The sequence below is a fragment of the Rhineura floridana genome, chromosome 4 (assembly GCF_030035675.1).
Source record: "Rhineura floridana isolate rRhiFlo1 chromosome 4, rRhiFlo1.hap2, whole genome shotgun sequence".
NCBI lineage: Eukaryota > Metazoa > Chordata > Lepidosauria > Squamata > Rhineuridae > Rhineura > Rhineura floridana.
In genome coordinates this window covers 172,004,205-172,018,404 of record NC_084483.1, presented here as the reverse complement: position 1 = coordinate 172,018,404, position 14,200 = coordinate 172,004,205, and the positions used below count along the sequence as shown (strand labels likewise).

Below are 14,200 nucleotides of genomic sequence, written 5' to 3'. Positions count from 1 at the left end.
TGGACTCAATAAGCATGCAAATGATCAGACCTGCTTTTCCCCTCCTCTCCCTTCCCCTCTCCTCCCCTCTTCCTTCTTCCTCCTCCCTTGCCCACTCCAGTCCTCCCCCCGGTCAGTTTTACCTATCCTAAGCATGATTGCACAGGAGTAAATCGCACTGAATTCAGTAAACATGCAAATGATCAAACCTGTCCTTCTCCTCCCCTCCCCTTCCAGCCTGCTCCCATCCCAGTCCTTCCCTCTGCATTTCCTCGCCTCCCACCTCCTCCTTCTCCCCTCCCCAACCACTGTGATCAGTTTCCCTTATCCTAAGCATGATTCCATGGGAGTAAATCCCACTGAACTCAATAAGCATGCAAATGATCAATCCATTCTCAGCAAACTTGGACAGGATCCCATTTCTTACCTCCCGGATTAAAAAGCAGGGGAAAAAACTTTGCGGTTTAAGAATGTAGCTATAGCCCACAGATATTTCTATCAAACTTTAAAAAGCAGGGAAATTGGGCAGCTATAGTGAATGCACCAGGGGAGCAGGAGACCTGATCTCCTTTCTGAGATATTGTACTACCCTACAAATTGGTCAAAATACAAACACTGTTTGGGCTGGTCTTTCACAGTCCAATCCACTTCCTGTGTAGCTTGGAAGAATTTGGTAACATGTGCCTCTGAGCATATGGTGAGTGGTGGCAACACCTGCAATCAGCCCAAAGAATAGAAAGAAGACATGTCCTGTGCTGATCTTGTTTTAGCCGGGAGGAAGCAACATTGTTAAGACAGTTGATATAGTTCAGATGGTCACTTTAAATATGTCTGATTTCCTTTGCAATTTTAGTGAAGTTTCCTATAGGGAATCATTTTCTTTTGTTTATTTCTGTGAGTATGTGAAGTACAGCAACACTGCAAAATTTACACTAAAAAAACTCCAAACATAATTGTGGAATAATGGCACTGACCTCTGCAGAATAGTCTCCAGTGGACCTCAGGAGTGTCTCAGTTTGCACAAGATACAACAGTGGGAGGTGAAATATATTCTAGCAAAATGCTAGGTGTGCTCTGTTTTTAATTGACTGTGTCCACCTTGCCTTAAATAAAGTGGTTTAAACATAGCAGGCTCATAACATGCATCCTCTTTTTTCCAACAGCTAAGAATCATTGCTGAAGTAGCAACATATTGGAATCAGTCTGATTTTACATCAAACTGCAGTTTCACATTCAACGGTTAATGCACCCAAAATAGAAATAGAACATAACCTCCAATTTGAAACACAAAAGGCTGTCTTCACAATCATATGACATTGACCAATAAAAAGGCTTTGAAATTAATAAAAATAAATTTGACACAGATTTCTAGGATGAATAATGAGGGAAATAAAATTTGCTAGTTTAGATTCTCTGTAGAAACATTAGTAACACAGGAAAGAAGCAAAGTAAGAAGAACACCAACAAACATACAAAAATAAAATTATCTTTGGAGATGGCAAGTGTTGCCATCACTCACTATATGCTCAGAGGCACATGTTACCAAATTCCTCCAAGCTACACAGGAAGTGAATTGGACTGTGAAAGACAAGTTGTGTTTGCATTTTGACCAATTTGTAGGGCAGTACAATATCTCAGAGAGGAGGTCAGGTCTCCTGCTCCGCTGGTGCATTCACTATAGCTGCCCAATTTCCCTGCTTTTTAAAGTTTGATAGAAATATCTGTGGGCTATAGCTATGTTCTTAAACTGCAAGTTTTTTTGCCTATTAGTGAATTGTATTTTTGGTGGGTGGTTAATTTTTATTTATTTATTTCAGTACTAGTTGCTTGTAGATTTCTTGTGTTGACTTATTTTTAATGCTGTCTGATTTTATAAGAGTCTTTAATTGGTAATTTAATGTTGTAAACCTTGAGGACCAAAAAACCCAATATATAAATTATTTTGTATAGTAATTTTTATTTTCTTTATCTCCACTTCTTCCTGGAAGATTGCTAAAATCTCCACCTACCCGGCAGTTTGGTAGGTGAAAAAAGGGAAGAGCATTTGGTCTCAAACTCATCTGAGCCTCCTTTAAGGCCTCATTGATGTTTGAAACCTAGACTTGCCTGCTTGGGGTGGGGAAGCTAAACAAAACAAACTGTTGTGAAGTAACTAATTTTACATTTATGTGTGTAGAGTTCTTAGTATATATGTTGTTTCCTTTAAGTAAGAAGATTGCTCTTGTGTGAAGAGTTGGAGCGCTCCTCTTGTGGCAGTGTCCTCTTCCATGGGTATCTGCCACCTCCAGGTACTTGTGTACACTTTGTATGCCGTTCCTGACTTCAGCTCTAGAAGCAACTCCTGAAAATCTGTCGCTTTTAGAATCATAAGATTTTTTTCAACTCGGTCTGGAATTTGAGTTAGTCAGACCGTTGGAGTTTTGCTGTGTATAGAGACACTAATGACTTCTATATTTGCAGTATGGGCAACTGTTGATGCCCCCTGAAAAGTTTCCACTTCAAGACCTTACAAGGATTTTCTCATTCTATGCTGCCACCTTTCTGTTAGTTCTACATATGCCCCGAGTGCCCTGCTAGCTGCTGCCTTAATGCCTCTGAAGCAGTCTACTTTATCATAAGCATTCCAATTGGGGTTTTGAGATTACAAGCAGTAGATCGTTTGAAGATCCTGCCTCATCCCATCTGCCTGTTAGCACTGCAGTGCATGAAGTGTCGTCCCCTGTCTCTTGCTAAACAGTGCTCACACTAGCTCAAACAAACAGTTGTGGGCCCCTACTGGGAAACATAGCTGGGCCCTTAATGCCTACCGAAAGTCTGGCAACAATGTAAGTACTTAATTACAAGGCTACACTATAAAAGCTTTTTTTTTTTTTTTTTAAAGATGTTTTAAAAGATGTTTTGTTTTAACATGTTTTTAAAGAGGTTTTTTAATATATTTTAAAGTCTGTTTTTATGATGTTTTTGAGTGTTTTTAGTGTCTTTGCCGCCCTGGGCTCCTACTGGGAGGAAGGGTGGGACAAAGATTTAATAATAAATAAATAAATATGTTTGGTGTTGCTCGGGTGACTTAGATCTTTAGAAAGGGACTGGTATATGCTTCCCGCTGAGGTCACAAGTGTTCTCTAAGTGAAGATAGCTATTAGTTTATCGTCTTTATATTGATAAGTAAATGTACATAAAAACTCGACTGTAAAGCAGTTCACTGAGGATAGGGGGGCCCTGTGGAATAGCATTGGATGGGGACAGGAGCAACTGAGAGGGGAAAATCACCAGGGCATTGTGGACAAATTGAGCTCTAGGTGTGCAAGGTACTTCTGTCTGATTTTGAGAAGGCACACATTGCAGCCCCTTGTGCAATTTGGAGGATTCGCCAACACTCAAGAGGGTTTTTGGGAAGGAGGAGGGGATGGGAAAATCCCCCTCCATGAGCTTCCTTCTGCTTGTGATCCTCTGGATCCAACCCTGTGTATTTTGACTTCCAAGAAAGGTGTAGCAGCACTTATCTCAGCACGGTAAAACCAAATTTGACAAATTTATTGCTTTTTCTTTTAGGCATTCCAAGTCGTAAGATCAGCACTTCTTCTGGGGCATCTACTGATGTCAAAACACCTCAGAGCTGCCCTGAAAGTGAGGCCCGGGGAGGTAATATGCAGACTTCACTTGCTGGTACTGGAGAAGATACAGTCAGACTAGGTGAGCAAAATTATCATAATGTCTTTAATGCATTTAAAATATTTCTGGGAAAGCAGCTGTATCTGAAAAAACAATTGGCTATCATACTGATTTGTCTTATCCTTGAAAACATGACATGTTACAGTTTTGACTGCAAACTAGCCCAGCAGTGCAGCCACTATAGACACGCTTCAGGTATATGCGGGCTGCAACTTGGTTGTGTATTGTGCCTATAAAAAGGAATGGCCTGTTACGAGGTGTGCGTGCTGGCTGCAACTTGATTTCTTTGCAACCGAAACAGTTGTATTTGGAACATTGTGTCATATATGCAATGGGAGTATTGGTTGAGAAATCCAAATCTAAGAACATAAGAAGAGCCTGATGTATCAGGCCAGTGGCTCATTTAGTTCAGTATCCTGTTCTCACAGTGGCCAACCAGGTGGTTGTGGGAAGCATGCAAGCAGGACATGAATGCAACAGCACTCTCCCTTCCTGCAGTCTCCAGCAACTGGTATTCAGAAGGACACTGTGACCGACTTTCTCTGTACCATGCATAATTTTATATGCTAGCATGTCGCCTTTTCTCTAATCAAAAAAGCCCTAATTCTAATCCTTCTCAGTTAAGCAGTTTAAGAACATAAGAAGAGTCTGCTAGATTAGGCCGGTGGCCATCTGCTCCAGAATCCTGTTCACACAGTGGCCAACCAGATGCCTGGGGGAAGCCCACAGTGCAAGAGCACTCTTCCCCCCCTGAGCTTTCCAACAACTGGTATTCAGAAGCATACTGTCAACTATGGAGGTAGAGCATAGCTATCATGGCTAGTAGCCATTGATAGCCTTATCTTCCATAAATTTGTCTAATCCTCTTTTAAAGACATCCAAGTGGGTGCCATTACTACCCTTTGTTGAAGTGTGTGCGTTGTTGCGTGAAACAGCATACGTTACGTTGGAGTTAAGTTGCTCAAGAAACTTCTCAGATGCATTAGATCAGGTTAAGAGTCTTTTATTAAGACATTATGGCTTAAGGCTTTAAGATCCCCCCCTCTAGGAGAGAAGTTCTTAGTTCAAAGACATTACACAGAAGACTCAGCTCAACACAGATAGCTGCTAGAACTTTTCCCAGTCTATCGCAATGGTTACCATAGCAACGGCCTTGGCTGTCCGTTCCCAGACTGGGCAAAGACATAACTCCCCCTAGCTACAGTTTTTCAGACTTGATGGAAAACAAACTCAGTGACAGTGCGGTTCAATGGTCAACACCCTTATGGAAGCAAATTCCATAGTTTCACTGTGCACAGTGTAAAGAAGTACTTTATTTTGTCTGTCCTGAATTTTCCAACATTCAGCTTCATTGGATGTCCACTTTCTCCATGCCATGCATAATGCTACGTAACTTCTATCATGTCACCTCTGACTCACCTTTTCTCTAAACTAAAAAGCCCCAAATGCTACAACCTTTCCTCATAGGGGAATTGCTTCATCATCCTGATGATTTTGCTTACCCTTTCTGAACCTTTCCCAGCTCTGCAATATCATTTTTGAGCTGACTCAACCAGAACTGTGCACAATATTCCAAATGTGGCCACACCATAGATTTATATAATGGCATTATGGTGTTGGCAGTCTTATTTTCAGTACCTTTCCTAATGATCCCTGGTATGGAATTTGCCCTTTTCACAGCTGCCTCACGCTGAGTCGAAATCTTCATTGAGGTATGCACTATGGCGCTAAGGTCTCTTTCCTGGTCAGTCACTGCCAGTTCAAACCCATGAGTGTATATGTGAAATGAATATTTTTTTAATGCATAACCTTACACTTGTTTACTTTATTGCATTTGCCATTTTACTGCACATTCACTCAGTTTGGAGAGGTCGTTTTGGAGCTCTTCACAGTCCCTGAACAATTTAGTGTCATCAGCAAACTTAACCACCTCACTGCCAACCTCTGACTTTAGATCATTTATGAACAAGTTTAAAAGCACAGGCCCCAATACCAATCCTTGGGGGACTCCACTTTCTGCATCCCTCCAGTAGGAGAACTGTCCATTTATTCCTACTCTCTGCTTTCTGTTTCTTAGCGAGTTCCTGATCCACAAGAGGACCTCTCCTCGTATTCCATGACTTCTAAGCTTACTCAGGAGTCTTTGGTGAGGTACCTTGTTGAAAGCTTTTTCAAAGTCCAAGTACTCTATGTCCACTGGATCACCTCTATCTATATGCTTGTTGACGTTCTTAACCCTGTAAGGCAGGTTAGGCTGAGACAGTGACTGGCCTAAGGTCACTAAGCTTCATGCCTGAGTGGGAATTTGAACTCTGGTCTCCCGGGTCCTAGTTCAACACTCTTAATTGTTGTACGTCACTTGCAGAATAACATGTCATTACATCTGACTAGCAGAATAAGATAATAGACTTCTCCAATTAGCAGGCACAGGGAAATTTAGTAACTGTTTTTCCATGAGCCATTTTGCCTGTCTGTTGATAGGTTATAGGTTAGTGAGACTGAATATATCATTTCAGAAGCCATGCTGGTTCTGCTTCAGCAAGGCTTGTTCTGTATGCTTGGTTGTTTTATCTTTAACAATACTTTCTACCAATTTTCCCGGGACAGATGTTAAGCTAATTTCTGGGATTGCCCCCCCCCCCGGATCCCTTTTTAAAGGTTGGCGTCACATTGGCCATTTTCCAGTCCTCAGATATGGAGGCGGATCTGAGAGACAAGCTACTTACTCGTGTTAGAAGATCAGCAATCTCACATTTGAGATTTGTCAGTTTTTGTTTTGTCAATTAAGCCCAGAATTTCATCTCTTGTCACCACTATTTGCCTCAGTTCCTTAGACTCCCTTCCTGCAAAAAAGGTAGTTCAGGCGCAGGGATCTGACTTGTATCCTTTGCTGTGTAGACAGATGCAAAAAGTTCATTTAGCTTCTCTGAATTCTCCTTATCCTGCTTTAGCACACCTTTGACTCCCTTTTCATTCAAAGGTCCAGCTGCCTCCCTAGATGGTCTCCAGCTTTGAATGTTTTTAAATAATTTTTGTTGTTCGTTTTTGTTTTTAGCAGTGTGTCTTCTTGCATTTCTTTTGCTAGAGTTTGTGTTTCTTTTTATTCTCATTTGGACAAGCATTTTTTTGAAGGAAGCTTTCTTGCCTCTAACAGCTTCTTTGAGTCTGCTTGTTAACCATGCCAGCATCCTCTTGGCCCTGGTGGTACCTTTCCTGATCTGCAGTATACACTCCAGTTGAGCTTCTATTAATTGTGTTTTTACACAACTCCCAAGCATTTTAGAGTTATTTGACTCTCTTGGACTCTGTATTTCTTTTTACCAATCAACTCATTTTTGGGAAGTTCTCTCTTTTGAAGTTAAATGTGACCATTTTGGATTTTCTTGACAACTGGCCATTTACATGTATGTTTAATTTAATAGCACTATGGTCACCAACTGGTTCAACCAAACTTGCACCTCACACCAGGTCCTGGGCACCACTTAAGATTAAGTCCAGAGTTGCTGTCCTCTGGTTGGTTCCATGATCAGGAACCAGTTATTTAGGGTATATAGAAATTTTATCTCTTTGTTGTGACTGAAACACATACATGTAGCTAGTTTTTCTTTATTGAATGGGAAGCAGTTTAATAACAGGAGCTGAAGTAATCAGAGGTCTCAATTATTCAAAAGAAAGCAATTTGGATGTATGAAAAAAGTCTATTCAAAGCATTCAAAACTAATAAACTATAAACAGAGATGGAATAAATAGTAACAAACTCTAAACTTGAATACTATTTACTAGGCTGTACTGTACTGAGTGATGATCAACTATCCTTCTGCGATAACCCTCTTTCCCATAGCTGTATCTGAATATGGACATTTTCTGACCCATTAGGAACGATAGCAGGCGGGAATGTGTCCACACAGTAGTCATAGCATTCTGCTTTGGTTCCCCAGAGTTAGCTACACTCTGCTAATTCTTCCATGCCATGTGTTGTCCACCATGTGCATCAGCAGTTGCAAAATTTCAGAACACCAACTCCTCTGACTAAATAAGTGAAAAATGACTCATGATCATCAATCCAGTAACATCACTTAACCTCTGGTCTGTGTGTGTGTGTTTTTTTTAAGGGTTTCCTGTGGATCCCCGAAAGGTTTTGATAGTGGCTGGCCATCACAACTGGATTGTAGCTGCATACGCTCACTTTGCAGTTTGCTATAGGTAAAGATAAGATGGTCAACACTATGTTTCAGTCTACTTTTACTTTATATTTTAATATTTGTATTGTATGAGAGGTGTGTTCATTAAAAGGAACCGTGTGTGTGTGTGTATTAACAATGTATAGAGCACTGAGGCAGGAATGAGAAGCTTTTATAACAGGGATGGGGAATCTGGCCCTCCAGATGTGGCTGGACCAAACAATCCTTGACCGTGCTAGTTGGGTCTGACAGGACTGGAGTCCAGCAACACCTGGAGTGCCAGAGCGTCCTCACCCGTTTTAGAACATCTTATGATTGCCCCTGCAAAACTAAATATCATCCATGGATCAGGCATATTGAACCCATCTTGTGGCCACTTTTTCTAAGAAGTCTTGTATTTGGGTATGCAGACACAAGTGCAAAACATATTCATGTTTCAGATGTGCTTTTTTCCTTTAAAATACACAGAACCACGAAGCAGGAAAGAATTGTGGAGTCCCAATTTCATTTATTTTAAAGGAAAAAGCCATGCTTGAAACATGATACTTCTAACTGTTGCAGTTCCAGAAATATCCCATGAGAAGTTGTCCTGAGAAACTCGGAACAGATGTAGGTAATTCTTTCACTGAATAGGTAAAGTAGAACAAAGTCCATTATATTGAGTACAACACAGATCATTTGTGACCAAAGCTTATCTTCTAGAATTACTGTATGCATAAAACGTTAGCAAAAGATTTCAGTTGTATGTCACTGCTCCAGTATAAATTCAATGAGGAGGCAGTACCTTAGTGTTGTGAGGTGATGCCACCATGCCAAGCCATCTCCGATAACAGCAGAATGTATTGTCACTGTATTTGGTTAAACCTCTTAGTTGGCCTCAGAATAATGTTGAAAACCGGTACTGGGGATGATATACCTGTGTGCTTTTTCAAGCACAACAGCCAACCACGCTGATGAAAACCCTACACCCCTAATATTAGGTCATAAACTGTGAGGAAGCAATTGCAGATGACATTCAGCATGGCTAGAAAGTACTACTCTGTGTGTTTGACTAGAGCATCTGTGCAGTTTTGTCATAGCAAGCTCCTCACAGCTGCAAATACTATGTTTCTTTTCTAGCTTGTGGCTTTTTAAGGTAAATTGACAAAACTACTTTTTCTACAAATGTTAAATGTTTTAAGTTGATGCATCACTCCTTTTGTTTGTGTGTGACTGTGGTAAGTCGCTGACGGATAGAATAACTCATTGAGAGACTGCCCTCATTTGCATATCACATTAAATCATAATTAAACAATTCTTAATGTACAACTTGTTTGTGCACCCTGGTGAAATCATGTATGCTTTGCTTCTCCCTTTCTCCTGCTGTGCTGCCAGGCAACAAGCTGTGGTCTGGCTTCTTATGTCAAAACCTGGGCTCGTAGTTTGTTTCTCTCAAACCATAAGTGGTCCCAGATTCGGATGTTCACATTAAATCATAGTTTTCTTTTCCCTCGTTACTAGGATTGTCCTTACATTCTAGAGACCTGAACTGTTCCAATATCTATTAATAGCTTTGTAAGACCACTACCCCCAGCAGAATTGATTAGCTCCCACAAGGGAGAGATCCTCTTTTGAGCAATGCAGGCAGAGCTCAGGAATGCACACAGCTGAAGAATTAAAAATCAGCCAGCTGCATTTCAAGAGAGGCTCCCAAACCGAGAGACAAAAAACAGGTAGAGGTGATACCTTTGGGGATGGAGGAGCCAGAAAAGTAGAGCAAGAGAGAGAGGTTGAGAAGAAGAAAAGGAAAAGCGAAAGTAGCAGGAGTTGGTAAGGAAGGTCTGGGGACCAAGAAATCTCCAGTGGCAGGCTTCAGGGAATGGATAAGAGGCTCTGTAAGGCAGGAGACCTAAGCTAAAGAAAGGCCAAGAAAGGGTAAAGGGGGAGTACTTACTGATGGGAATAAGGTATACAACAGACTGGATCTATGACACCCAGGCTGTCAAAAGCAAGGGGCTCTCTAGGTGGTCTCTGATGAGCTGTGGGACTAACAGAGGAGGGAGGCCCTGACAGTTATTTTCAGAAAATGTATTGTGCCTATTCAGGGTGGGAACTGCATCTGGTCAGCAGACCAGATTCAAAATTTCCCCACCTCCCCTGGGCCACTTTTGACAAGTGGGCAGGGTTGCCCACCTTTCAGTCACTTGACATCACATGATTCAATTTCAAAGGAAGAATTAGGTCACTCTTTAGTGTGCTCCTGATCCTTCCTTCCTTTTGCAGCCCAGCTAGAATTCAGTCCACACCTGCAAAGAGAGAATCAGTAGTGTGCTTAGAGTGCACTCAGTTCTTCCTTTATAGCTGTAATTTAGCTCACTTTCTGTATTTCTGTTGCTCTGCAGCTGGAAAGAAAAAAATCAGGAGCATACTTGGAGTTTACCTGTCCTGCACTTGGCATGATGTGATGGAAAGTTGGGAGTGATTTGGGCCAAACCATGCTGTGGGCCAAATGACAAATGACCTGCCACTCTGCATATTCTTCTGCAAGTGTCTATGCACACAAAGAAAGAGAATGTTTTTCTCTTGGTGTGATGGTTGAGCAGCTGCCTTGTTCTGAGTTGTACAAAGGATAGAAATTTTCTCCATGCTGAGGAGCTCCTGCATTTACACCATACTAGGGATGGCCCCAACGTAATTTTTTATGACTGATGTGAGCATGTAAATCTTAAAAAGTCTTATTTAGGATTGTTATTATGTAGTACAGTAGGGCCCCACTCACACGGCGGGTTACATTCCAGACCCCCGCCTAAAAGTGAAATCCGCCGAAACACGGAACTCCATCAATAAAATGGCACTGGATACCCGAAAAATGCAAGCGCCGTATGAGGGAGGCCTTACTCTAATTGAAAGCCGCCATATTAGCGGAACACCGAAAACCGGGCCCTACTGTAACCTTATTACATCCTATTCCACCGGGCTGCACACTGAGAAGGGTGAAACAGCATGACCCATTTGATGGATGGTTGGGACTTCTTGTTATGTGCCTCCAAGTCGACTACGACTTATGGCGACCCTATGAATCAGTGACCTCCAAGAGCATCTGTCATGAACCATTCTGTTCAGGTCCTTTATGGAATCAATCCATCTCTTGTTTGGCCTTCCTCTTTTTCTACTTCCTTCTGTTTTTCCAAGCATTATTATCTTTCCTAATGAATCATGTCTTCTCATGATGTGTCCAAAGTACGATAACCTCAGTTTCATCATTTTAGCTTCTAGTGATAGTTCTGGTTTAATTTGTTCTAACACCCAATCATTTGTCTCTTTTGCAGTCCATGGTAGCCGCAAAGCTCTCCTCCAACACCACATTTCAAATGACTTGATTTTTCTCTTACCAGCTTTTTTCACTGTCCAACTTTCACATCCATACATAAAGATCGGGAATACCATGGTCTGACTGATCCTGACTTTAGTGTTCAGTGATACATCTTCACATTTGAGGCCCTTTTCTAGTTCTCTCACAGCTGCCCTCCCCAGTCTTAGCCTTCTTCTGATTTCTTGACTATTGTCTCCATTTTGGTTAATGACTGTGCCGACGTATTGATAATCCTTGACAAGTTCAATGTCCTCATTGTCAACTGTAAAGTTGCATAAATTTTCTGTTGTCATTACTTTAGTCTACTTGTCGTTCAGCTGTAGTCCTGCTTTTGTGCTTTCCTCTTTAACTTTCATCAGCATTCATTTCAAATCATTACAGGTTTCTGCTAGTAGTATGGTATCATCTGCATATCTTAAATTTTTGATATTTCTCCCTCCAATTTTCACACCTCCTTCATCTTGGTCCAATCCTGCTTTCCGTATGATATGTTCTGCATATAGATTAAATAAATAGGGTGATAAAATACACCCCTGTCTCACACCCTTTCCTATGGGGAACCAATTGGTTTCTCCATATTTTGTCCTTACGGTAGCCTCTTGTGCAGAGTATAGGTTGCGCATCAGGACAATCAGATGCTGTGGCACCCCCATTTCTTTTAAAGCATTCCATAGTTTTTCATGATCTACACAGGCAAAGACTTTGCTGTAATCTATAAAGCACAGGGTGATTTTCTTCTGAAATTCCTTGGTCTGTTCCATTATCCAACGTATGTTTGCAATATGATCTCTGGTACCTCTGCCCTTTCTAAATCCAGCTTGGACGTCTGGCATTTCTCGTTCCACATATGGTAAGAGCCTTTGTTGTAGAATCTTGAGCATTACTTTACTTGCATGGGATATTAAGGCAATAGTTTGATAATTACTGCATTCCCTGGGATCCCCTTTCTTTGAAATTGGGATGTATATGGAAGGCTTCCAGTCTGTGGGCCATTGTTTGGTTTTCCATATTTCTTGACAGATTTTATTCAAAATTAGGACAGATTCAGTCTCAGTAGGTTGTAGCAACTCTATTGGTATGCCATCTATTCCTGGTGATTTGTTTCTTCCAAGTATTTTAAGAGCAGCTTTCACCTCGCATTCTAAAATTTCTGGTTCTTCATCATACGGTTCCTCCATGAATGAATCTGTCATCCTGTCATCTCTTTTACAGAGTTCTTCAGTGCATTGCTTCCATCTTTTATTTCATCTTGGTCAGTCAGTGTGTTCCCCTGTTGATTATTCAACATCCCTACTCTTGGTTTAAATTTCCCTTTCATTTCTCTAATCTTTTGGAACAGGGCTCTTGTTCTACCCTTTTTGTTGTCCTCTTCTATTTCTATACAGTAACTATTGTAATAGCTCTCTTTGTCCCTACCTACTAGTCACTGTATTGTTGCATTCAGGGTTCTGACTGTGTTTCTCCTTTTGCATTTGCTTTCCTTCTCTCTTTAACCATTTTAAGAGTTTCTTCAGTCATCCATTGAGGTCTTTCTCTCTTTTTAACTAGAGGTATTGTCTTTTTCATTCTTCCCTGATAGCATCTCTGACTTCATTCCATAGTTCTTCTGGTTCCCTGTCAACTAAGTTTAAAGCCTCAAACCTGTTCCTTATTCGATCTTTGTATGCTTCTGGGATGTTATTTAAATTGTATTTTGGCATGATGATTGCTTTGTTGGTCTTCTTTAGCTTTACTCTGATTTTCGATACAACCAGTTCATGTCTGCTCCTGGTCTTGTTTTCGCAGAAAAGTATGGAACTTCTCCATCTTCTGCTACCAATTATATAATCAGTTTGATTCCTATATTGACCATTTGTTGATGTCCACGTGTACAGTTGTCTTTTCGGTTTTTTAAAAAATGTGTTCACAAGAAACAGATTATTGGCTTCACAGAATTCAGTAAGTCTTTCTCCTGCTTCGTTTCTGTCTCCTAGGCCCCATTTCCCCACAATTCCAAATTCTTCTCTGTTCCCTACTTTTGCATGCCAATCCCCCATGATTATCAGCACATCTTGTTTTGGTGTGTGATCAATTTCTTCCTGTACTTCTGCGTAAAATCTCTCCAATTCCTCTTCTTCTGCGTTTGAGGTCGGAGCATAGACTTGGATGACGGTTATGTTGATGGGTTTCCCATTTAATCTCTTTGATATAACTCGCTCAGACCTTGCGTTGTAGCTCCTAATTGCTCTTGCAACATTACTTCCCACTATTAAAGCAACCCCATTTCTTCTTAATTTCTCATTTCCTGCATAAAATATTTTGTAGTTGCCTGATTGGAAATGTCCCATTCCCGTCCATTTTAGTTCGCTTATCAAGTATTGTAATGTTGATACGTTCCATTTCTTGCTTGACAATTTCTAACTTTCCCTGGTTCATGCTTCTCGCATTCCATGTTCCTATTGTGTGCGTCGTACAACTCCGGACTCTCCTTTTGCATCTGTGCACATCAGCCTCTGGGCTTCCTTTCGGCTTTGACCCAGCTGCATCATTAGTCACAGCGCTACTCGTACTTGTCCTTTGTTCTTCTCCAGTAGCTCAGTGAGTGCCTTCTGACTGGGGGTCTCTTCCAGCACTATCTCGTGTTGCATTTTGGATACTCTGTTCATAGGGTTTTCATGGTAAGAGATATTCAGAGGTGGTTTACCATTGCCTTCCTCTGAGTTTGGATGCATCTTAGTCTGGTGTCTCAGCTTTGACCATTCCGCCTTGGGTGCCTCTGCTAGGAGTCTAGCCTCTTGGTCTAGACTGCTGACGGAATTGCTCTCAGCTTCTTCGGCACTCTGAAACCCCGTCACCACGTTAAGGTGTGCATCCTGCCATTTAGTTCCTCTTGTCCTCCCAGTGTTTATTGGCAGCCATTCCACCTGGCTGCAGTAGATGGGTAGAGGGACAGTGGGGCAACAGAGGGTTGAGCGACCAGCTGTTGTTTGGCTCTTCCCCTCCCTCAACTGTCTCCATTCCAACAGGTCATTATAAG

General features: G+C 41.4%; 1 protein-coding gene across 2 annotated transcripts in view; it reads left to right on the top strand.

Annotated features, from left to right (window-relative positions):
- The window catches only part of KCTD3 (potassium channel tetramerization domain containing 3), a 68,410-nt gene that overhangs the window by 21,850 nt on the left and 32,360 nt on the right, over positions 1 to 14,200 (top strand). For both annotated transcript variants that reach the window (XM_061625200.1, XM_061625201.1), the window contains 3 exons: positions 2,187 to 2,267; positions 3,532 to 3,672; positions 7,764 to 7,854. In XM_061625200.1, coding sequence (XP_061481184.1) covers positions 2,187 to 2,267; positions 3,532 to 3,672; positions 7,764 to 7,854 — 313 coding nt within the window. The remainder of the gene's footprint in view (positions 1 to 2,186; positions 2,268 to 3,531; positions 3,673 to 7,763; positions 7,855 to 14,200) is intronic.